This window comes from Netta rufina, assembly GCF_964035555.1.
Source record: "Netta rufina genome assembly, chromosome: 27".
Taxonomy (NCBI): Eukaryota; Metazoa; Chordata; class Aves; order Anseriformes; family Anatidae; genus Netta; species Netta rufina.
The window spans coordinates 4185978-4210865 of NC_140151.1; the positions used below are offsets into that span (position 1 = coordinate 4185978).

Sequence of the window (24888 nt, forward strand, 5' to 3'; positions counted from 1 at the left end):
CTGCTCGAGATGCTGCTGTGCCCCAGGCGCCTCTGCTGCTGTCACCCGGGGCTGGCTCACGCCAGCGCTATGTTCTCACGGGAGGCTCGCTCTGCCTCCTGCTAGAAAGGGAAGCAGCGGGGGTTTCGTGCCCGATTTCGTGCCCAAAACTCCGTGACATTGCCGGGTCACTGAGCCCAGAGCAGTGCTGCTGCCCCTGTGCGGCTCAGGTGCTCTGCAGGCTGTGGGATTAACTCGTACCCCAGCTGGGAGGCTCGTCCCGGGGGGGGGTGTAAAGCTTTGCAGGGTTTTGGGGTCAGCCCTGCCAAGGGGCTGGGCAGTGGGGCTGGGGCTCTGCCAGGCTCTGGCCGCTCTGGGAACGGGGACACAGCGGCACAAGGAGGGGTAGGTGGGGACAAAAAGGGGGGTTTGAAGGGTGCTGGGGGTGCTGGGCTGCTTTTCCTCTTGCCTAGCAGCCTCTGGGGGGGTAGCTGTAGGGGCTCCGTCGCCCCTATTAGCATGGGGGGAGCAGGAAATTGGGGTCACCTGGAGGTACCCTGCAAAATAAGGGGGCTGAGTGCCTGGGGGGAGCTGGGAATGGCCTGGGGGGTTCCCATCATGTCCCCAAACTGGGTTTGGGGACATCCTGGAGCTGTGACGGGGGCTCGGGGCTCTCCAAGAAAGCTCTGTTTGATTAAATCTGCCCGAGCCCCCCAGGGTAGAGCAGCTAAACCCATCTGGGGAAGGGTTAAGCCAGTTCAGTGTCACTCGATCGCCTGTTGATGCCCAGGTTAATCTGCTCTCAGTGCGTCCACGCCGGGGATTTGGGCCCGTTTAAGCAGTTCGTGTCCCCCCCCCCGCCCCGTGTCTGCACAACCTTAAAATTTAAGGTCTGGGCTGCGCTCCCCTTCATTTTGGGCTGCAGAGATTGGAGAAAGAGGAGGAAAAAAAAGCAAAAAGGAGAGCCACGTGTGGCTGAATCTGACACGGGGATATTTATAGATGCCCTGCCCAGCTGGCCTCAATCCCACGCAGGTCTCTGGGCACAGGGGGGGCGGCTGGGTCCCCCCCCCAAGCCCTGGCTCGCTTGTGGGGTTGGGATCAACCTGCCCTGAGTCAGAGCAGAGCCTGCACCTCCCCGCAGCCCCAGCTCCTCATTAAGCTGCTGCCCCAGGGCTTTCCCACGAGCATCACCGGGCTCAGGAGCTCAGGGCAGGGTTTGTTTTGTGGCCGGCATCCCTAAAGGGCTGTAATCACAATTAGGGTGTCCTGTGAGGCGTGGGGCATCCACGCGCCTTCCTGCCAGGCTGTGCGGTGCCCAGGGGAAGGAGGACAGCAAGGGGAGGACACCCGGCTGCTGGTGACACCTCCGTGGCCCTGGTTCCCACGCAAAGTCCCCGGGGAGCGTGGGTGGCAGCTCCAGGAGAGGCCACACCTGAGGGTTTCTCAACGCTTTTGCTGCTGCCGGCGTTTAAAAAGTGATGCTCAGCAGCATCCCCCAGCTCCGGGAGATGGGAAAGGTCCCCAACCTGGGGAGCTGGGCCTGAAATTTAAGGATTTGTCCTTAAAATGGAGCCTGGAATTAGAGGGAGGAGCAGCCCCCAGCTGGACCGCAGCACCCCATGGATGTGAGTGCAGGGGGCTGGGGCTCCGCTGGGTTTTTGCCGGCACCCCAGGGCCCCGCGGAGCTGCTGGAGCTGCTGCACGGCTCCGCTCCTGCCTTGTGACTGCTCGATGTAGGTCAAATGCAAAACTCGGCTCCCAAAATAGCCGAGCTGCTCCGGGGAGGGCTGCGGCTCGGGTGCAGTCACAAGGTGCCCGCCGTGGCCGGTGGGGCTGTGCCAGGTGGGTGCGCGGTGCTGCGAGCACGCACGGGGCCGCACGGCTCCAAGGTCACCCCCCCCGAGAGCTGGGTGTGCCACAGCCACCCCGCCACCCTCCCCAAAAACCAGGTTTTGGAAATTTCATTTTATTTTATTTTATTTTTTTTTGGTGAGGTGGGTGCCCAGGTGCCGGGGATGGGGTGCAGAGGGGGGTGGCCCTGTCCCCAAGCTTTGCAAAACCCGTGGTGAGGGTGCTGCTGGCTCACGTTCCGGGGGAAAAAAATCAATTTTTGGGGTTGGTGCAGGGATGGGGATGTGGTTGTGCTCCCTGCAAGGGGCCACGGGTTGGCCACGCACGGGGAAAGCGAGTGGGCAGCACCTACGAGGGGAGATAAGAGGCACAGCAAGGGGAGATAAGAGGCACGATGTGGTTAGGGCACGGCAGGAGGCTGCAAACGGGGAGAGGATGTGGGTTGGTTTCCTTTTATTTTGCGTGCCACGGAGGGAAATATCTGGAAAACGGGCTTCCTGCACCACCGGCCTGAGGGAATTCCCCTGGCCACCGGGTCTGCCAAGCCCTCTGTGTCCTCCTGCACCAAACATCGGGTTTTGGTCAGGATTTGACTGCAGAAATGTTTTTTTTTTAATGCAAATCTCAGGTGCTCGGGGGGTCTTGGTGGGTGTGCAACGAGCCCCTTACTGCGCAGAGAAGCCTTTGCCTGTGCAGCGCAAAAATCTGTGCGTGAGCATTAGGGCAAAGCTCTCGGGAACACTTCTCTGGTGAGAGACGTGGTTAATTAATGAGAAATAAACGTGGTTAATTAATGAAAAATGCTACAGGTAAAGCGAGGCTGAGAGATCCCCCAGCTCTGCGTGGGGCTGGGTGAAGCGGGCAGGCCGTGGGTGGCACGGGTTAATGTTAAACCAGCACCTCCAGGAAGCCCACAGCCCGCACGGGGAACTCCAGAGCTCGCAAACAATTCCTGGTCCTAGCAGAATTCATCCTGAGCGGGGGCACTTGGGGGGGAAATCCTGGTTTGGGGATGCTTTTTGTGCTAAAAACCCAAAGTTAGGGGAGCCCTGCTGGGCTGGGGACTCAGCACCATCCACGCTGGGGGCAGAATATTGCTTTATTTTCTCCAAAACCCTTCGTTTTGTGGCCCTGTGAGGCACCCCATGTGTCACCTGGCTCCCAACACAGGGGCTTTGGCTTTCCAAGTGCTTCCCTGCAGTTTTTGCAGCCTTCCTTCTCCCCCTAAGCCATTTTCCTTTCAATAAAAGCCTTTTTATCATTAATATTGAATAGCAGAGGATGATTTCCTACCTGGGTCTTAGCTTTGTCAAGCACGAAAGGCTTTGGGGAGACAAATGGACTGGGTCTGCTGGAAATATTTGTATTATTTGTCATCTCCCCCCCCTGCGTAACCAAAGTGGCTGCAGCAAGTTCAGGCAGCACTCGGCCTCCTTGGGCTTCCCAGGGCAAAAATAAAAAATTAAAATCACTGTTTGGACCTGCTGCCTGCCTTAAATGTTGTTTCTTGGCTTTTTTTTTAACATCATTTCCTGCTGGAAGTCGTTGTGCACGAGGCAAAACGAAAGCAGCCGGCGCTGCTGCGAGCCTCTTCTGAGCAGCCACCAAAGAGGAAACCTCTGCTGCTGCTGGAGGGGGGAGGTCGTGGCCGCTCAGAGGACCGGGAGAAGGTTCTGCTGTGGTCCTTTTTAATGAGGGCTTTGCAAGAAAAAAAAAAGTGAAAAGCCTCTTAAAGAGGAAGGAATGTCTCGTGGGTGCCAGCCCTGGGCAGAAAGGCTTGCTGCAGCAGCTGGAAGGACGGGATTCCTGCAGCCCTGCTCTGCTTGGGCAGGAAAGGGGACGTGCAAAGCCCTTCGAGGGGATGTCCAAGCCCTTCGAGGGGATGTAGAAGCTCTTTGAGGGGATGTGCAAGCCCTTCAGGCTGCAGGGACCGAGCCCTGCTGGGTGCCTGACCTGGCACTGCTGCGTTTTCCCAGGCAGGCTCTGAGAAAATCGGTGCTGGTGGATGCAAACCCATCCCCGGTGTGGGTTTAGGGGTGCTGTGCCCCCAACCTGGCAGTGGAACGAGTGGGATCAGCCTCTCCTGTGTGTGCCTGTCAAAAATCCAGCAGCCCAGGGGTTGTTTCCCCTTGCAGGAGCAGCAGGTGGGAGCTGTGGGCTCTGCGCCTCCGATTTTCCCCCGTGGGTTTTATTCCCCCGGTGCTGGGGTTTGTTCCACGGGGCTGGGCACGGGATCTCTGCTCTGCAAACAGCTTTTAGAGAGAAAGCCGCGCTCGTTTGATGTGGGATGCTACCCGAGGCTGCTGCTGCTCCCCTGGGGTTTTCTCCCCAGGGAGCTCTCCGCTCCTCGTCTATCAGCGAACCCTCCCGTGCCGATCCCGTTTGGTGACGATCCTCTCTCGGGAGATCTCCAGCTGCAAGGGGCTGATATTGCCTCTGTGAAAGGCTTCTCCCTGCCCCCAGGCTAAAAAAAAATATCGTATGATACCCTTCTTTGGCCTCTGCAGGGCTCATCCCTTTGCTGCCCTTTTCTATTATTGGGGTTTCCCAAAGAAACGCCAGCAAAGTGACCAAATTCAGCGGATGATTGCAAAGCTCTGCTGCTCCCCGTGCCCTGAGAGCTGAGTGCGAGCCTCCTGCCAGCTCCGTGCTTAAATAAAAAGGTGAAAAATCTGATGGGGGAGTCTCCTTCAGCCCTGTGCATCCTCTGCCCGTGTCTGCAGCTCTCCAGGCTACCCCCCTGTGCCCGTCCACATCAGAATTACACAGCACAAAAATTTTCTGCTTCCTTCCTGACAACTTGCAGCCGAGCTGGTGGCTTTCTAGGGAAGCCCTGCTTTCCTAAGTAATTAATTTGTGGCATTTTTTTTTTGTAATGATTAACAGGCCCCGTGCACGCATCGCCAAGATGCCCCTGGGTGAGCCCAGGGTCCTCAGCACCGCTGGAGACGTGCACCTTTGGGTGCTGCCCACCCCATTTGCTTTGGGTAGGGAACAAGGACAGCTTTATGAACCAAGATCAGAGCTGGCCGAGCTGGGATCGGGACTCTGGTGACCCCCCCAGGGTTTTGGGAGCGTGTGTGAGGATGTAAACCCCACTTCTGGCACCCTGACTCATGCAAAGCAGCGCTGCTGGGAGAGGAGCGGCTCACGTGAGCCTGTTTGCAGGCTGCGGGCTGTAATTATGGGGTTTGCCCATCTTGTAGCGTGGGAACGGGGAGCCGCTCGCCCCTAAACCTCCAGACCATTCCCAATATGTTAATGCTCCTAATTAGTTAAGCCCAGTGCTTTTTTCCTCTCCGTAATGACAGCGGTGCTGGTGCTTCCCCGTGTTTGCTCTGCGTGCTGGTGCTTCATTATATAATGACACGGCGCGGTGTTAATACCTATTCCCAGCTGACAGGGGATTTTTTTTTTTTTTTGGTGTGTGCCTCATCCAGAAGCGATTAGGCAATGGAGAAAATCGGCTGCTGCAAGTGCTTGGGTCGCATCCCCTCTGGTCAGCCGGGGAGCCACCAGGGTGCGGGGTCTGGGCCAGGCGAGGACGCAAACCCATGGGGGACCTGGAAATGGTTATGGGATCAGCGGGGTGAAACCCCACTGCCTGCTTCTGTGCTCCTCAACGGGGCGGGATCCCCATTTCTGGGCTGTTTCACCCCGATTCCAGTCCCTGCTTCCCCTCCTCCCATCTCCGTGGCAACCCCAGCCCTGGCTCCGGGGAGGCGCATCCAGCACCCAGGGGTGGGCGCCTGCCTGCAGCACCCATTGGGAAGGGGTGCGGGTGTATGAACCTCATCTCCCCGACCCCAGGGCTTGGTTTGACCGTGGCCAAGCCTTTTTCTGGCTTTTCCTCTTTTCCATCATGTTACAGCACCCAAGGGAGAGCAGCAGGGCTGGTGCTGGGCGCTTGGTGCGGTGCCATAAGCGCTGTGGGGGTGGCTTCTGTGCGTGGGGTCCCTCTGAGTTGGGGTCTCACTGGGGGCTCCGTGCTCCCTGGCACAAAAGCAGGAAACTGCGTCAGATATAACTGGGATTAACGACGTGGAACTGGTAGAACTGGGAAAAATAACCTGTAAACTGGGCGTGCTTCACCTGGAGAGGGAGGGACGAACCGGAGCGTGGCGGTGGGGACCCTGCGGTGGTGCTGGGCGCCCGTGGGACTGATCCTGTCCCTCCCTCGGTCCCCACAGGGCAGAATGGAGCTGCTGGGTGCTGTGCTGCTGGCTGCCAGCCTGCTGGGCACCACTGCCTGGGGGGCACAGGCACCGTGGCCGGATGAGCCCTCGCACACTTGCTTCTTCCAGACCCTCGGCAGCCCAGACAGTGAGTTCTGCAGGTGAGCGCTTGTGCCCAAAGTGTCCCCAGCCCCGTGCAGCCGGTCACACGTCAGCCCCCGGGACAGGGGACAGTTAATTCCAGTATCCCCCTCGCCAGGGCTATAAATACTGGCTGAGCTCTTCCTTTCGCTGGGAAACTGGGCCAGAGCAGAGCGGTGCCTGATGTTTGATGCAAGCTGAGATCTCGGTGCCCTCGGTCACCCCTCGGTGCTGCCTGCAGTGCCTTACACAACTGGGATGAAAAACGGCTTCTGCAGGGAGCTTCGGAGGAACGGGGCTGCTTTTGGGGAGGGAAAGAGCTGGAACGGGACACCCCACGGACCTCAAACCCAGCCTGCAGGGTGTAAAGGGTTGCAGAGGGTGGCTAAGGGAAAAGGAGGTTCTTGCTCCTGGGGTCGGTGGTGCTGCTCCAGCTGGGCTGGTGTGAGCTGAAAAGGCACCTCGTGTGCCCCTTTTTGGGTGTTTTGGTACCAAATGTCCCTCGGAGGTGCCTGTGGGCTGCAGGAGGTGGTGGCTTACCAGGACCTCCTGCCTTACAAACACCCCTCCTGCTGCTTCCCAGGTACCCTAAATGCTCCCAAAATGTCATGCAGCTTAGGTAAACTTCTAGATTAACACAGGTGGAATAAAAGAACCTTAATTTGAACCATCAACCTCTTGGGCCAGCCCTGTGCAGGTGCCTGGCAGCCTTTGGGTGCGCAGGATTTAATGCCCCCTCCTGCCTGTACCGTGTCAAGGCACCTCGTTATTGTGATATCTGTGCCCAAAACCCTCTGGAGGCTCTTCCCTGCTCATGATGTAAGTGGGAGAAGGTTTTTGGGGTCCAAATGGCTTGTGCCAACTGATGGGGAGCCCAGGCTTCAGGGATCTTTGTTCTCCTGCTCTGCCTTCAAGCCTTGGGTTGAGATAAACGGGCCATGACTTTAAATACTGGGAACCCGCTGAGCTGTGCTGAGCCCTCACAGGTGTTTTGAGTTGTTTTATTGCTGCTGGGGGGAGTTGGGAGAAGAGGCAGCCCCCTGGTCAGAGCAGGTTTTGTGCACCCATGGCAGCAGCAGGTTGGATCCAGCACCTCCTGCCCCTCGCTGCACCCCCAGCCCGGCTGGGGAGCGGCACTAATCCTGCTCCCCTCTCCTTTTCTCTCCCCAGGGGTGATTTAGAAGTCGTCTACCCACAGCTGGGTGACGTGGGCTGCTCCTACGTCCCCCAGTGCCACCAGTACCGCTGGCGCATCAGCAGGGAGTGGGGCAGCCCCCGGGTGCGCTACCCACGGGCTGACAAGGTGAGTGCTGGGCTGGGGGTCCTGGTGCTGCTCTCAGGGCTTGCATTTTGCTCTCCAAATCCCTTCCCAAAATTATTGGAGACTTTAAGCTTTTTTCCTATGCTTCCCCATTGCTTCAGGGTTTGGGGCTGGGGCTGAGGTGTGGGTGAAATTTAACTCTATTTTATTGTTTTTGCATAGTTTTTGCTACTACATAGTGTTTTGTGAGCTTTTTAAACACAAACTGGTGTGTTGTGGCTCGGTGTTTCCACTCCCAGCTGCTCTCCGCATGTCCGTGTGAGTGCCTGGAGGAGCTCAGCCGGGTTAATTAATTGTTATTTATTAATTAACTATCCGGCCGGTGCAGGATTTACCCCGTGTGCAGGCAGGGTTAATGCGATGGTGCTGAGCGCTTCTGGTGCGCTGCCGTGCGCGCACGGGGCCACGAGATGGCACCATTGAACTTCCCGAGCTCGGCACGGCCGGGACTGGGAGCACTGGGAGCACTGGGGAGGGGGATGCCGGGCACCCTTGGGTGCTGTACCCCGAGATCCTCCCTGGGTAAGGGCACAGGACCCTCCGGATGAATGCACCGTGCGTCGCGGTGCCACCTGCATCCCTTGGGGACCATGGGGGCACATGGTGGCATCGTGCCATGGTTTGGGGCTGGGGGCATCGTCCTGCAGGGACCTGTGCCCAAATCCATCCCCACTGGGGTCCCCCCTAGCACCCTGATCCCTGCTACAGCTCCAGCAGCCGCAGTGAGACGGGAGGACCTCGGCTCTCACGCGGCTTGGATTTCCTCGAAGTGTTCAGGATCCGTTTCTCTGGCTGCTTCAGCGCGGGCTGGAAAGCCTCTTCCCCCTGTCGATCACATGGCTCGAAGCAGAACTTTCCCTTAAAGATGTCTGATTATTCAAAATATGGAGAGAGAAAAAAAAAAAAAGCCTGGCAGAGGATGCTGCACAGAAACCATCCGTCACTCGGGCGCCGCTTCCCAGCAGTTGGGAGCTTCGCAGGGATGGAGCCAGTCCTCCTTTTAGTTTTTATTTATTTATTTTTATTTCCCCCCCCCCCCCCCCCCGGAGAGCAAACGAGCAATGGGGGCCGGCCGTGGGGCTCGGGCTCCTCGTGGGTGCTTATTTTGGGCTGGCCCCAGGTGGTGGGTGGGTGCCCGCTGCAGGGGCTGGCGGCTTGGCTCAGCGGCGCCTTTGGCACGGGTTCCTTCCGAGACAGCTCGGTGCATCGCGCGTTCAGGTGGCATCTGAGGACACGGGCCCTGCTGCTTCCTTCGGTTTTACGTTTATTTTCCCCTCCCCTGGCCCTAACCCAGCCCCGGCTCCGCATGCTTGGGCTGTGCCTGGTTTCTGCAGCGCGCACGCCGGGGGGGCGAGCAGTGTTTTCTGTGAGCTGCGCTGGATTGCTTTGGGTTTTCTCTAGAAATATGCACATATCGAATACACACATCTCTGCCTTTCTCCTGAATCTGTGAGGATGATTTTTATAGCTCGAGGTGCTTTGGGGTAATTCCCACTGCCCCCCAAATCGCCCTGAAGTGGGCAGGACCGAGATGTGTCTCCCACCAGGGCATGCACGGGTGATGGGGTTGTGATTGGGATCCTGAGGTCAGGAAGCTCTTCCCATTCCTTGGTGCGAACAGGAAACCTTTGTTCAAGTGACCGAGGATCCCCTGGGGGAGCTGGTGAGGACTGGGCAAGCACCAAGGGCTGCCTGAGCTCCTTCCCTCAAAACCGGTGGCGGAAAACTTGGGTTCAGGGTATGAAAACTCGTGTAGGAAGTGTCTGCTTTCTTTAGAACACTTTGTCTCTTCGAGGAAAAAAACAACCACAAAAAAAAAGCCGAATGCGGAGTGTTTTTCCTCTCTGGAAATACTTGTGTTTCCCAAACTGGTGGGGGGGGGACGGGACATTTCCCATCCTTGTCCTGGGTCTGGTGGGACCACGTCTCGCTGCGCCTGCGCTCAAAGCCTCCGCTCGCAGCCAGGGAACCCAGCTGTGCCTTGGAGCTCCCTGGTGGAGGGTGGAAACCTCGAAAATGGGGCGGAACGGGGCATCTGTCTTGCCACCACGTGCTTGTGTTGGGGCACAGCAACCTGTTGGTCCTTCCCCATGCTGCAGGGGTCTGGATGCGTGCGAGATGCTGCCTGACGGTGCCAGGGATGCTCCTGGGGAGCTCCCCGAGCATCAGTTGTGGTGTTAACCCCACGCAGCTTTTATCTGCCACTGCAGGGAGACGATGGGGAGCAAATGCTGACCGTGGTGACAAAAGCATCTGGTGGCTGGGGGTGGCATCTTCCCAAAACCCCGGTGGAGGAGCTGCTGTCAGCCCCTTCCCCGGGAGCGCGCAACATCTGGAGAGACGGGAAATGCGCCCTCCTTGTCCTGCCTCAATATTGCTTCGCTCAACCAAAAATAAATTGGAAAAGAAAATTGGACATTGCATCAATTTGGGGGCAGGTTTATAAATTCTGCAGCTAAGCAATCCCAATAGAAAATGATAGATCGCCGGCGAGCACGCAGCCCCTGCCGTGATGTATGGTCGCATTAGCCGAAATGCCGTATTACATGATTCTGTTTTATTACCACTGTTGGTGGCAGACAGAAAAACAGATTATGCTTGAGATCAAATCGATAGGAACTTTATTTACTGGCCTTTTAAAAACATATTTCTGCACTTTATAAAAACATACGGTAGATGCTATTGATAGAAGTTGTCTGCTTGTTAAAAAGCAATTTGCCCGCAGCAGTGTTCCCAAGCCGCGGTGTGCGGCGCTACCTTTTACCTGCTCGTCACAGCATTTGACAACTTCCTCAGGTTTCTTTTGGGGCTAGGTGTGAGGAATTGCAGGGCTTCCTCTCCGGATTAAGCGGAATGAGGGCTCGGCTTGCTCTGGAGGTGGGTGAGCAGTGATGGAGGTGAAGCTTGAACGGAGCTGGGCAAAACTTTGGAGCTTTGAAGCTCTCGGTTTGGTTAACTCTTTGCCTTACCCAGCAGTCTGAGGTCAAACAAATCCTTGTTGTGGATTCAGGCTGGGCTGTGAAGCTGGTTCAGCAAGCATCTCCTGGACAGCTTGGAAATAAAGCGCTTTTCTCACAGTTCCTACTCAAACCAGAACTTTTTAAGCTGGAGCTGTTTTTGCAAGAGCCCTCTCCTGCCCGTGCCTCTCTGGTGACATCTGCCAGCCAATTTTCTGCAGCCAAACAATCACCACCTCTTCCTTTTCTCTCTAAAGAACTGTACACTTCATAGTATTTTATTTCTTTAAAACTATTTCCATGGCAGAAGGAGTTGAAAAAGAAGCAGGAGAAGCTGCGCGAGCCGTGGGGTGATGTGCTGTGCAGCAGCACCTCGTACTCTTTGCCCAAACCTACAAGCACCACCCATGTGGAGCTCTGGGACCGGGACCGTGGTGATGTCCTGCACCCTGGTGGCACTGGGGATGGTGGTGGCGGTGTTTAGGGTGAGGGGCAAGAAGCACAGAGCCTCCCCCAAGAGCCCGGAGCCCGTGGCAAAGTCCTCGTTCTGCTTCTGAGACTCTCCCTCTTTTGTGAACATCTGGTGGCCTGTTGGGGGCCGGTCCTGATTTATAAAGGTTTCTGCGCTCTGGGGTCCGGGGCCCATTATTTGGAGAATTAGTGGTACGAGTAAATTCATTAGCCTTTAACAAAAGGAGGAGAACGTCTGCTTAATCTCCTAATTGGGATGTGCTCTAGTTGTGTCAAGCCGTGATTTGCAGCTGGCTGCAAGAGGGGGCTTTTGAGCGGTGCTCAGGTTAAATTCAAGTCTCATTAAAGGAGACGGTTTTAAGCAGAATATTCTTGACAGTTTGTGCATCCTCGCTGGCTCGTGGAACCAGCTGGGGTTAAGGAGCCACCAGCGTTTTGTTTCTTTTTTTTTTTTTTCTTCTTTTTTTTTTTCCTCTCGATCCTGTCCGGGCTACTTAAACAATGGGCTAACATTCCTTCCCCATGCTGTCAGCCAGATATTCTGGGGATTAGCCCAAGCCCCCGGTGGCGAACCCCTCCCTGCTGTGGCTGCTTTGGGTTCCCAGGCCCTGGGATGGTGCCTGGCCCCTACCAGCACCCGACTTCAGAGCTCCGCAGCGGTGGGGCGAAGCCCCCCCAAGCTACCCGGGTGCCCTTTGAGGGCTGGAGCGCGAGGGGAGCAAAACCAGAGATGTTTTTCCACCCTGCGTGAGCCCCGTCCCCTGCCCACCCAAGGAGCAGGGGGCTGGCACGCTGCGGAGGCTTCTGCCTCCGTGGGATTTGGTGGAGAAGAGCTGGGTGAGGGTGCAGCCCCCGCCGTGCACCTCTGAGCGAGCCGCTGCTCCGTTTCTTTGCGTTTTAAGGAGCAGGAGCCGCTCCAGCAGAGCATCCCCCGTGGGATGTGTGGGGTGTTAGCGCTGCCCCACCGCAGGGGGACCGCTGGGACAGCCGGTGCCACGCGGGATGAGAGCATCGGCGCGTGAGCGAGCCTGGCGGAGCTGTCGCTTCGCATCTGGTTCCTTACCTCCACGTCTGCTGGACGTTTAAGCACCCCGGACAAATAGTGCTGCCCTTCAGGCAGAGGGATGGCTGGAGAGATGGCTCGAACCCACAGGTCATCAAGTCTGCTCTCCTCCTTGCTTATGTATTGGCATCCGAGCGCGTCTAGGACAGACACTCGCGCCTGTTTCCGCTGCAAAATGTTTGAAGCAGCTGATGGTTTTACTTTGATCCCCGTAAACACTATACAGTAATCAAAGTTTAAGCCGCTTTGGATGAAATAATTGCTTAACAATCATATAAGACAAAGTGATTCAACAAATGACAATTAGGACTTGTGATATACAGAACAGATGCATTCAGTGTACCATATTATAATGTGCTAATACGAGATTGACAGCACAATAATAGGAGAGAACAGCCACTCAGCCTATAATTCGAAACCAAATGTGAGGCTGTCCACAGAGCTCAAATCCTAGCAGGCTGTAAAATTAGAGGTAAGAAGGCACAAGGTTCACAAAGACTCATTAGCAGGTTGGCTGCGAATTTCCGAGGCGGGGGGGGGGTGGGGGGTGGGAAAGGGGAAATATTCCTGCTGGAGCTCACTTTGCGGGCTGAAAGGTGGAAAGGGAAAAAAAGGGGGATGCAAAGTGATGGTGCCGAGGGGTTGGGGAGCTCCGGGCTGCGTCCCCGTGTCCCCATGGGGGTCGCATCCTGGTGGCAGGGGACCAGGCGATGTTAGGGCACGGTGCCGGCACGTTAACGAGACAACGGTGTTGGGGCCGGGATGAAATGAAGGCTGATATGAGCACCGAGGACTGCCTGGCGTTCCCCATGGGAGTTGGGCGCATCCCAAGCCCTAAATGATGCTGATGGGTGACAGGGGCACCCTTTGGCCCTGTCCGTGGCAATTAAGGCAGCCGGCTTGCGCTCGCTTTCGGGGTAAATCAAGAGAAGGGGACGTGTGTGGCAAGAGGGGGGGCTGTCAATCTGCAAGGGGAAGAAATGCCACCCTGCCCAAAGCCCCCAGCTCCTCGCAGAGATCACAGGAGCTCGCATCTTCAGCGCCGGTGACAAACCAGACTTCAGCTCATCTCGTGCTTTTACACACACAGAGCTCTTATTCCACTAACATATAATTTGATCATATTTTATTATTATTAAATAAACATGCCAGAAAATATACTTTTTTTTCTTTTTTTTTTTTTTTTCTTTTTTGGCGTGCGTGGGGGAGGATGAAAAGGTTTGGTAATTAAAACTTCTATCCGTCAACGCTTAACTCCGGGAGATAATTGTGTTGCTCCTGCAGATGTATACTTGGTGTTGAATCACCCGGGTCTGTCTTAGGATCGGAGCCCGTGCACGGAGCCGGGACATGCCGGGGGCTGTGTGGGATCGTCCCAAGCAGCGTCGGATCGTGCACTGGGCCAAGGAGTCAGGAATTTGCCTTTTTGTCTCCGTGATGCACGGGCAAGTCCCTGCTGTTGCAGGGCACCGCGGGTTTTTTAACCCGGTAATCCGAAAGTTGCAGTGATGCACCCGGCGGGTGGGTTTGTCATAAAGTGGAAAGGTTTTGGGGTTTGCAAAGCTGGGCTGCATCATGGAAGCGGATGAATTTAGCTAAAATAACATTTTTTTTTTGTCTCCCCACCCGGTGATTGGGCTTTTCCCAGCGTGCGCCGTCCTGCAGCGCGTGGGCAGCGGGGGTGACAGGAGCAAAAGGGGCAGCCGAGCCCTTCCCTCCCCTCCTTTCGACCTCCCACCCGTTTAATTTTTTTTGAGGAGCCCCCTGGGAAGCGCTGCCCCCACAAAACGGGTGCCAAAGCTCATCTGGGGCTCCTCCGAGTCCGCGCCACCAGCAAGGTCGATGGCAGATCAATGAGCCCCGAGGAGCCGTGTCACTTTTATTGAGCCTCCTGCTCCCCCAAGGACCCGGCTTGACTTTTTCAGAAGACATTAGCGGTGCTTTGGGTGGGCAGGAGGGTTTATCGCATGAGGCAGGCTCCTGCGGACACTCGTGGGTTGAAAAAGGAGTTTTTTGGGGGGGAGGGAGTCTCGGATAATAATTAATCGGGGGCTGATCTCTGCTCTGACCGTGCTGGGGTAGCTGTGGGCGCAGCTGTGCGCACCAGTCCACGTGCTGCGCCTGCTCTTGGTGAGATTTAGGGCACCAGAGGTTCTTGGTGCCTTTATGAGGGCTAAGAAACGGCCACCAGCGTGCCCAATTTCGCAGGAAAACCTGCTCCTTGCTGCTCTCCAGCTCCGGCTGCGCCTCCCCAGCATCATCTCGGGCACGGGACGGCATCCTGGGGAGCTTTCCGTGGAGCTCCGAGCGTGAGCATCTTCCCCAGAGCATCCTCCCCCTTCCCCGGAGCATCCTCCCCTGCAGCATCTTCCCCGGTGCCTCCCCACCAGCACAGGAGCCTTCCGCACACGGATGAGTAATTTTTCCCAATTTGGGGGCTCTTCCTGCGCTCCCCCCGCCCCGCAGCAGCCCCAAGCCCGCCTGCCTCTTTCCAGCTGCCAATCTGCGGCAGAAAAGTCCCCACCATCTCGTTCCCCCCACGGAGGGAGGGGACGGGGGATCTGGGTTATACAAGCCGGGGCTGGGGAGCCTATTTTGGATCGCTCCTTCCTGCCTCCAAAATTGCAGCTTCGAATGTGACAAGTTACAAAACACTTGAGTCATTTCTCTTCTCTCTCTCTTTCTCTCTCTCTCTCGCGTTGCCGTTCCCCCACAAGGAGAAGCTGTTCGGTTTGGAGGAGAAGGGAGGGGAGGAAGAAAAAAAAAAAAAAAGAAAGGGGAAAAAATTAAAAAAAAATAAAAAATAAAAAGGAGGGAGGGGGATGCCGGCTCCCTGCTCCCCCCTCGGTGTGCAGCCCACACGCAGGGTAACTCTGAAGCGCTGTTTATGTAAGCTGCTCATGTTCTGCTGAGCTGCAGCGAGAGCTGTTGTCGATTCAGAGGAAAGCCCACGTCTGCCCACGTAGGATCTCCCGAGCAGGGTTGTGTAACAGCAGCCAGCGCCGTGCCGGGGGCTTGCTGGTGATGCCGGGGGGCTCGGGACCCTCCTCGTCCTGGGGGAGGTGGAGGGGGAAAGATTTGTAATGTGGTGGGAAGTTGGGGTGGTTTCACGTGGAGAGGGGCCGCGGCTTGGACCTGCTGCTGGTGCCCTGTCCGGGGGCTTTCTGGTGATGCCGGGGGGCTCGGGACCCTCATCCTGGGGGAGAGGGAAGGGGAAAGGTTTGTGGTGTGATGGGAAGTTGGGATGGTTTCATGTGGAGAGGGGTCGCAGCTTGGAGTTGCTGCTAGCCCCATGCCCACTGCGCCGTGTCCAGGGACCGCAGGATGGGTGCCCAAGTGCGCCCCGCTTGCATAAACGGCACATTTTGGGTAATTTTGGGTGGCTTCACGCATCCCTGCTTCACTTTGAGGCCACTTTGCTGGGAGGAGAGGCTCGTGCTGGGCTCGAGGCGGCGAGATCTGCGCAGGTGAGGGAGGGAAGGCATCAGCACCATCCTGAGCTCCGTCCTGCAGCGATGCCAGCGTGCGCAAATCCCTTTTTGCAAGGGCTCCCTTGTCCCAGCTATGATCTTCGTGCTCTTCTTGCCTAATTTCACGCTCTTCTTGCCCCAAAATGTTCACACTCACACCACCAAGCCAAAACCCTCCCAGGGCACAACGTTTTCTCCGGCACATGTCCCCACGTGCACCCTGCTGCCGTCCCCCGGTGCCACCAAAGCTGGGGCTGCACCGGCGGCGCCGAAACCCAAATTCCTTGCAGCCCCCGCTGCAAAAAGGCCCCGAACACTCCTGCACCACGCCGCATTATCATCTCAATGCTTCTTTACATAAATACTGAAGAATAAGAAAAGCCGGTGGCTGGTGTTGCTCCCAGCCTCTGAGGAACGCTATCGCAGTTATCGGATTTTAGTCCTTTTGCAGCGTTACATTTTTATACATATTTATTCATGCAGAACAGAGACGCCGAGCGAGTCGCCCTGCCACGGGGCTGATGGATGCACTGCTATACATAAGAATGCACCTTCATTTCCATCCTCCCCACTTCCCCACAATTGAACTGTGTGCAACCGGGTTATTTTTATGCCTCGTGTGTATTTTTTTTTTTAAAGGTGGGGGAAGAAGAGAGGAAAGAACCCTCTAAATTCAGATTTTTTTAAAAAAAAAACTTCTATTAAAATTTCCCTCCTGAATTTTTATAAGCCGTAGAAATGAGGCACATCAGCGAGCTCCACTGGAGGGGAGAGAGGATGAGGGGGAGGAATGCGTTTTGGGGCAAAGAGTAAGTTTATAACTATTTTTCTCTTAACCTGAGCAGTTAGCTGTACTGCAAGCCATTCATCTTCTGATTTAATAACTCATTCTCCCGGCGCGGAGATGGGGTATTATATTCCTGGATATTGCTTTTCTTGGTATCAAGTATCAAAGATGAATCCGCGTTTTCTAATAAAATACATTTTCATTGTAATTGAAATAATAATTTTCCGCTCCTTTCCTTTTCCCTTTTATTTTGGGTTCTAGAGCTCTCCTTCCCCCTGTTCCTGCCCTGACATTTATTTATTTCCCTTCCCAAGCGAAGGATTTGGTGCTGGCAATACAAACTCACGGATTTTCTGCCGTCCCAGGGGGGCTCTTTTGGGAAGTGATGCCGTTTCCCTGGGCTGCCTCTTTAAACAAATTCTGTATCGGCTGTTCTGTAGACCGTACTTCGCCGGGGTTAATATTATTAAACAAAATTTCTCCCTTTCATGTTCTCCCGCACCTGCCTGTCTCTTAACTAACCATTTGATCTCGGCAGCTCCGCGCGAGGGTTCAGAGCCCGACGGGGAATTAATGGGAAGGAGAAATCGGCAGCGGATCAAAGTGGCCGCGCTGCAGGCGGCGATGCTCGCGCCTCGTGCTGGCGCAGGAGGGGACGTGGGGACACCTGGGGACAGCCCCGGTGCCAACCCCACCGTCAGGCCTGGCTCCCAGCCGTCTCCAGGGGCTTCCCCACGCTTGTGGGTGCCACCAGGAGCCCCACGTAGGTGCGGTGGGAATCCCCTCGTTGAACAAAATATTTGGCGAGCAGCGGGGAGGGCAGAGCGCAATGAACCCGGCGCCGAGGTTGGTGCAAGCAGCAGGTTTGCAAAAAACAGGCTTTTCTCGGTGAAAATTTGCATTTTCCACCATCCCCTCCATGGACCCGGCTGCTTTTTTGGCCCCCCTGTGGGTGGTGGGCACCCAGGGCAGCGTCAGCACCGTGGATCTGGTTTTTTGGGTGCTGCTCATGGCTCTGCTGGGCTCTGTCTCGATGCTCTCTGCACAGGACTGAGTCGCATGGAACTGATGGATTTGCAGGGTTTCTCCCAGCTGGAGGGAAAAAACGGGGAATTTGGGTGTAAATCTGGCTGTGGGAAGACACAGGTGACTTTTGTCACCTTTTTGTCCTCTCTTGTTGCAACGAGGCCACTTGCTGCTTGCAGGGCAGTGGCAGGGACCTGCGGGGCCAAGGACCAGAAGCTGCTGGAGCGCATCAGAAGGCATCGTGCGCAGCCCATCCACCCGCCAAAAACCTCTGCGTGGCTTTAATTTTCCCAGCAAAGATCCAGTTTGGGGGCAGAGCGGTGCTGGGCGAGCTGCTGGTGCTGAGCCTTTGTGGGATGCGCCCAGCTTGAGTGCACCGGGAGGGATCCGTGCAATTAAAACCCCACCGCACGCGCGAAAAGTGGCAGCCTCCAAACGGTGAGCGAAATCGGGATGAAAGGCGAACGCCAGCCCTGGCAGAACCCTAGGAAAGGATCCATCAACAATCCGCATCGTCCTGGGATTTCAAGGCACGCCAATGAAATTTGGCCGCCTCATTTCATTCACTGTCAATCAGCCGCGCTGCTGCTGATGCTTCCTCCTCGTTTTTAGATCCCTCGTTTCTTTTGGCGATGCCCAGAGCTCGCTTGTATCCCAGCCAGGCAGCCCTCATCACCGCGCGATTAAATCATCGTAAAAAAAAAAAAAAAAAAAAAAAAAAAAAAAAAAGGAGAGACGGCGCTTCTCAGACATAATAGTAAAAAAAAAAAAAAGAAAAGGGGGTGGTGGTGGGGGACGGCTCTGGGTCTGCTTCTGCTCTGAGCTGTGCCAGCTCCAGCCGTGCGCATTCCTGAGCCGTTCCCAGCTTCTCCTGCTGGTGCCACCGGGCTTTGTCCCTGTGGAGATGTTGGGGTTTGGGTCCCTTGCACCCGCTGCCCCCGAGCATCCCTGGTGGTAAAATGTAGTGTTTTAATTAAGGAGCAGGCTGCAGAGAGGTGGGGGGGTCAACGTGCACCCTGCTTGCAGCCCCGGATTTGGCCCTTCCCGGATTAAAAGCGTCCCAGCACCGGTGCCCAGCTCTGCCCCGAGGAGCCCTGGTGGCCAAATTGGGCTCAGATCCTGGCTTTTCTGGCATGGAAGCGACTCAGGGTGTGGATGCAAACCCTACCATCCGCAAGCGGGGCTGGGGACGGGGTTTGTTTGCCTGGGAAAACGGCATTATAAAGAAGTCGTGGAGCGCTGGCGCGGCGGCCAAGTGGGGCAGCAAAGGGCTGGGCGAGCGAATGCTTTTTAATTTCAGAAATGTCACTGAGTCACGAATGAGTCATAATTATAATGGGAGACATTTCCAACCCGGTGCATGACTCGGAGACGTCTTCCAGGGATATTAGAGCTGTTTGTAAAAGCCAGGCCTTGCCCCGGCGACGTGCGTCCCCCCTCCCCGGGGTGACAGCCCCGTCGTGCGCCCGTGTCCGGCGGGAGCAGGGGGACGCATTAACGTCCCCATCAGGTGGCAGGTGTCTATTAACGTGACTCCTGTCCCCGCTGTGCCTGGCCTGCCCTTGTCTCAGGGCCACAATAGGGCCATTTGGGGCAGCGTTTCCATCGCTGAGCGTCGTTGGGGCTGGCAGGATCCGTCCCTTCAACCTTTGTCCTCTGCGGGAGCCCCGAGCATCGCCGGGCTCCTCCTTCTCCAAGCGCATTTCTGCAGCTTGGGTTAACAGGCAGCCCATCTCTGTGCCTCCAGCCCCAATTAATTAAGCAGGATTGGCATCAGCTAAATTAAAGAGTGGCTTTTGAGCCAGCCCGACCAGTTTGGGGCTTCTATCTATGGGTTCGTGCCAGCCGGGTCCCCGGCACAGCGCTGCAGGCACTGGGGAGCCGGGCTCCCTCCTCGCGAGAAATCCACCCTCACCAAACAGCATTAAATATTCCTGAGCTACGAACGTCTTGGACTGATTTTATTTTCCATAAATAAACTTGTTGGGAGATATTTGGAGATGGGCCTAAGCTGCGGATCTTGGACCGGTTCCCAAAAACTCGCTGCTGTTTGGGCTCGAGGGGCTGCTTCGGGATTGCTTCTCGCTTGATTTCGGATCGAAGGGTTCGAGCCCAGAGATCTGCCCTCTGATAAACCCCTCCGGTGCTCCCCCAAACCCCCAGCCCTCCTGTATAAATATAGGGTCAGGCACAGCCTCCCTGCTGGGGCACAGGCTATAGGGTCGTATAGGGGATGATATAGGGGTGCTTTCAGAAGCAGCCACAGCTGTTGGGTATTTTTAATGGTCTCCAAAAGGCCCTGAGCACCTCTCACTGGGGCTGGCACCGTGGGTGCTTGGTGTTTTAGGCAGCTGCTGCGTGTTTGCAAACACCGAGTGAGCAGAAGTGGAGCTGATCCTTACAGCTGTGGCACGTGCACGGTGCCCCCTCGCCGAATTGTTCCAAGCTGGAGACGTCTCTGCTCTGCCCCAGAGCATTTTGCTTTCCAGATCGGGCAAAGGAAGGGGAAAATCAATTAAAATAAAAGCTTTGTTCCTTTCTAAATGAGGACGTGAAGCCGGAGAGCTGCTAGGCTGTGTTTGAGACCCGCTGCCTGCTCGGCTCCGTGGCGAGGTGAGGCTTTCCTTCCCCTCTCCCACCGGAGGGACCGAGGGCGCCGTGCTCGTCCGCCGAGCTCCTGATGGGTTGTGACAAGTACAGGATTGCTCTTTTGGTGAGCGCACACGCTCCCGAAAACCCTCGCGGTCCCTCGCCCCGCGCTTCCCCTTCTTCTCTGTCAATTTTCAGCCTCGCGCCGAGCGGAGCCATGGGAGAGGAGTCTAATCTGACCCGTAAACTCTGTCACATCCTCATTAATTTGGCCATGTCTCCCGCTGTAGCCTAAGGGGACCGTCACATTTGTAACACGGCTCCCGGGCGGCCGTCAGGGCGACGGCTTCATTTTGACAGCTGCAGGAAAGGTGCAGCGTCAGGCCGGGCAGAACAAAGGGCTGCACCGATCCTGTATTGATCCTGAATTGATCCTGAACCAATCCGGCACCGATCCGGCACCTCCACAGCCCCCTGACCCATTGGCTTCAGGCTTGGTGACCTTGGGGACACCGGGGATCTGAACGCCCTGGGGAGAGCATCGTGTTTTGGCACTGCTGGTGGGCAGTGGTGGATAATTCTGCTCCTTTTTTTTATTATTATTATTTTTCTCCCTTTTTTTTTGCTGAATTTGCGTGTTTTGTAGCTCCAACTCCCAGGGTGGATCTCGCTCCATCCCAGGAGCTCTGCTGTCCTATTCTAATGCAAATGCGCGTGAGCTGATAATCTAATGTTGAGTGGATTATTTCACCCCCAGATGAGCTGCTGGAAGGCAAAATTTTGCTTTCAGTATATTGAACTAAAAGGGAAAAAAAAAAAATAGAAAAGCACCACAAAGAAACCCACCTTGGAACGAGGTTTTATCACCAGAAATCTGCGCAGGAAACGCTCTTCTCTCTTTCCCTCACGTGCCCTAAAAGAAATGAAGAAATTAGACCTAATGACACCCTCCACCAGCTTCAATTCATGTGCACGATGGTTGCACGAGCGAATATTTGTGTTGTAATTAAAGCAAGGGGGGCAATAAAGCAAGGGAAATTAATTAAAGGAGGGTCATGGCTGTGGGGGGAGCACTCTCCATCCCACCCAACACCGGTGACCCCCCAAAATTGGTGGCTTTAGTGTTTTGGGTGCTCATTGATCCCATCCTGGCGCACCTCATCCTTTGTGTTTCGCTCTCACCTGCAGCACCCAAACCTCCCCTTCCCATCTACCCAGCCAAAAAGCAATAAAAACCCCAAACTGCTTCATCCTAACCCCATTTTTCCTACAAATTTCCCCACTGGCTTGCATCATCGCTGCCAGCTTCCCGGCCGTGTCACCCCTGCCCTGTGTCGAAACCCACATCCTCTGCTGGCCGGGCATCGCCCTGGGTGCTGCCAGGAAAGGGAGCAGCACCGGCACGATGCCAGAATTTGGGGTTGTTTTGGGGCTTTGGGCTGGGCCACGTTGGCCATCAGCGGTTGCTCAAAGGCAGCAGGGCATGGACGGATCCACGCAGGAAACGTGCGTTGTTACTGGCAGCAGGATTTGGCCCCGGGGAGCAAGGGGACGGCCACAAGGTGCCCGCACCCATCTCCAAACCCTGCCCAGGCACTTGGGGATGAATCCTCACCCTTGTGCCACACGTTTTTGTTTTTTTTTAAAACTAATGCAACCCCACCAAAACAAACCCTTCCTCTGCACGTGCAGCTTCTTTCCCCTGGGAGAGCCTGGAAGAGAGAAGGAGGCGCACGTGACAGGCGTTAATCGCTTCGTTTAATGCGCTCCTGCAAGGCGCTGCCGTGCGGGGCTGGGCACGCACCCGCGTGGAGCAGAGCAGGCTTTTGTCTCCGGCTGCCGACCCCATGGGGCAGCCTGGGGTTTGGGTGGGTGTGTAAAGCCCTGCTCCTAAACCGGGGGTGCACAGGGGTGGCTATGCCCCCCCCAAATCTTAAAAATGCGTTTTATTTGAAAAAAAAAATAGGAAAGGAGAACGGGGAGAAGCCCCCATTCCTCCTGGAATAGGAATGGGGTGAAAAAATCCCCCTCCCCAAAGCGTTTCCATGCAGGACAAGGTGGGATAAGGGCGAACTGTGCCGGGGGGATTGCGCCCTGTTCCGGCACGAGCATCGCCGCGCCCTCCTCAGAAATGATGCAAAACCACCAGATATTCGTTCAGGCTTCAGAAAAGTGCTATTTGCCGCGCGGGGCCGCAGGTGAGAGGGGATTATTGGTGAGCATCCCGGCCCGCTGATTGCATGCCCCTCGGTGACCTGGGCACGCAGCAGCGGGGATCAGGCTCCCCATCCGTCCCCCCACCCGGGCAGAGCCGAGGCGAGCCGGCTGCGGCCCCCGAAAAGTAGCAAACTTATTGCCTAATAGATTTCTCAGTCATGAAGTCCCCGCGCTCCATATGTAGCGAAATCAAAGCAATTACGGATTTAAATGAAGCTGGAATCTGCGGTGCAGAAAATGCTTGTTTTAGCGTAAGATTGGACAGAGGTGAACGACCTGCAGAACCCCTGGTAATGAAAGCTCTTCACAGCTTGCAGTGTTTCACCGGCCGGTAATTGCTGCAGTCTGTGATACGGATCTGGCTGCGTTAATGATGCACTGTTCCTTTTCATAGGATTCATTTAAGCTCCCCATTTTTCAGGGGTTTCAAAGAAACAAGGCAGCGTGGAAATTAACACGTTAACGTGGACGCTTTCCTCGCTCGGCGGATTTAAAATGTTATTTAAAGTATTTTTTTTTTTTGAGGGGGGATTGATTAGGAAGAGTGATCGGGGCTGGGAGAGCGGCTTGGGTCCGTGTGCTGGAGAGAAATGCCTTCCAACACGGGTGTGCATCACTCCCAGTTGGGCTGTGGCTGTAGGATTTGTGTTTTATTTAGCATGACAAGATGGATATATTAGAACAAAATATACATTAGCGAGAGAAAAAAAAAAAAAAAAGGGATTTGGATGGGAATAAAAATCCTATTAACTTCCAAATGAAAACCACATCCAAGGGAGACAGTTGGCTTCTCTTCTGAGTTTATTATTAAATATTTTACTAGGGAGGGAAGTTCTGAGCTGAGCATCTTCTCCCTCCTGTTCCTGGCAAGAGCGGTGTGCGTAGTGGGGAGGGTTATTATTTCACCAGAGCGGTGTCTTGGCTTCGCTCAACAGGTGGTGATGGTGCACCGGGGTGGGAGGAAGGCCCTGGCTGGGTTTTCGGATCCTTGCAGTCCATTAAAAATGCCCAGGGTGGATTCCCAAAGGCGAAGGGGCACGCTGGAGGCTCTGCACCCGCAGCTCCCGACGTGCTTTCATCCTTCAGCGTTCGGCGAGCGAGCGGAGCGCATGCAATCTGCCGCCGCTCCCAAGGGGCTCCAGGATTAATTTCCTTCCTTGACCCCGGGGCCGGCGGGGAGGCGAGGTCAGGCAGCAGGGAGCAGAGGGGACGGCAGCAAATGATAAGGAGCTGCGGGCATCCTCGGAGCCGGGGACGAGTCGGAAATGGCATTTCCAGCTCGCTTAATGGCGAGGCAGGCTCCGGCCGCGTGGAAGCGCCGAGATTCAATTATCAGCCCCCGCAGCCCCCCGGGACCCCCCGGCCTCCCTACACAGCCCCGGGGGCGGCGGGGGTCCCCACGGGCACGCCGGTGGTGGCAGCGAGCGGGGTCAGGATGAGCTGCGAGGGGTCGAGGTGCGTCGGGGAATAATAAGAGAGGAGCCGGCGGAGCGCGGGGCGCTCTATTTTTATAGCAAAAAAAAAAAAAAAATCAATCCGGAAAATAACGCGGCGCTCATTATTTAATTTCCCCCAGTATTTTGTGCACTCGTGGGATTTTACTATTAATTATTGTTGAATTTGTGCTTTTTTTTGCCTTTTTTTTCCCCGTTCCTTCACAGTTGTGGTGTTATTTTATTGGGAACGACAGCGGCGCTCAGCCCGCTTTGCATCCTGATCCACCCCATTAACCTCCATCCTCTCCACGGGTACCCCATCGACCTCCCCAGCCCATCCTCCTCCTCCTCCATCCCTTCTTCGATATTTTTTTCCTTCAAAAGCTCCGAGCCCTGATCCGTTGCATGTGTTTGTGTCCATGGGAAGAGGCGAGCAAAGGGCTGTGCGCCTCGTCGCCTCCCAGCCACCGATCCACGCCGCGGGGATGCTCGCGCCCGTGCCAGTGCCCGCGCATCCCCCAGCCGTGCTTCGGCAGATGATGAGAGCGAGTTTAAAAAACTTAAAGCCTCTTCCTTGCACGCCGGTGACTGACACAAATGGAGTTCATATTTAATCATCTGTTAACTCGTTGTCTATTATAGCTCTTTAATAGCACCATAGATATTCTTAATGAAGCATGATTTAAGGTATTTACAGCTCTAGGACCGACAGACATCACTCACAGTGTGCAGGTAATGAGGCGTAAAACAGCTCTGGAAACCGTAAAAATGGGAGAGAGAGAGGGAGCGATCGAGAGAAAGCAGGCAGGAGTTAGGAGCTGAATTGTTCCAGGGTTTGTTTTAAAATGTTTAGGCATTTAAAGTCATTTCAGCTTTCCCAGGTGTCTGGTGGCACCAGGTTCAGCAGTTCCCAGCGCCGTAACCCCTGCCTCGCCGGGCAGCCCCGTGGTGCTCAGGCTGGGACTGGTGATGCTGTGGCTCCATCCTGGCCTTGCACCCTTTCAAAAATGCAGGGAAAAGGGGAAAAATGCTCTTATGGGGTCTCCTGGGATGGGGATAGGGCTGGTTGCTTTGGCCAACTGTTGGCATGAGCTCTTTGCTCATGCACGGAGGTGATGGAGCTCATCTGCAAGAGTCACCCCATGCCATCCTGCTTTTCTTTCACCTCCTCAGCAAAATAAACCACACACACACAAAAAAAAAAGATAAAAAAAAACAAACCGCCACCAACAAAAAAAAATAACAAGCCACAACCCAAAACCAACCAACCAAACAAAAAAAAAAATCACACCGAAGCCCAAGCCAAGATTGGGAAAATAATTTGTGACGGAGGTGCCATTTTGCATCAAAATATTTTGCAGCAAATGTCAAACGCCACCAGCCCATGTGTCCCCGTGCGTGA

At 55.4% G+C, this 24888-nt stretch overlaps 1 protein-coding gene across 1 annotated transcript in view; it reads left to right on the plus strand.

Moving 5' to 3' along the window:
• Nucleotides 1–333: 333 nt before the first annotated feature.
• PEBP4 (phosphatidylethanolamine binding protein 4) overlaps nt 334–24888 on the plus strand; it is a 61388-nt gene continuing 36833 nt past the window's right edge. Inside the window, exons 1-3 of the mRNA XM_084302138.1 lie at nt 334–384; nt 6024–6169; nt 7320–7452. Coding sequence (XP_084158264.1) covers nt 6030–6169; nt 7320–7452 — 273 coding nt within the window. The 5' untranslated portion in view covers nt 334–384; nt 6024–6029. The remainder of the gene's footprint in view (nt 385–6023; nt 6170–7319; nt 7453–24888) is intronic.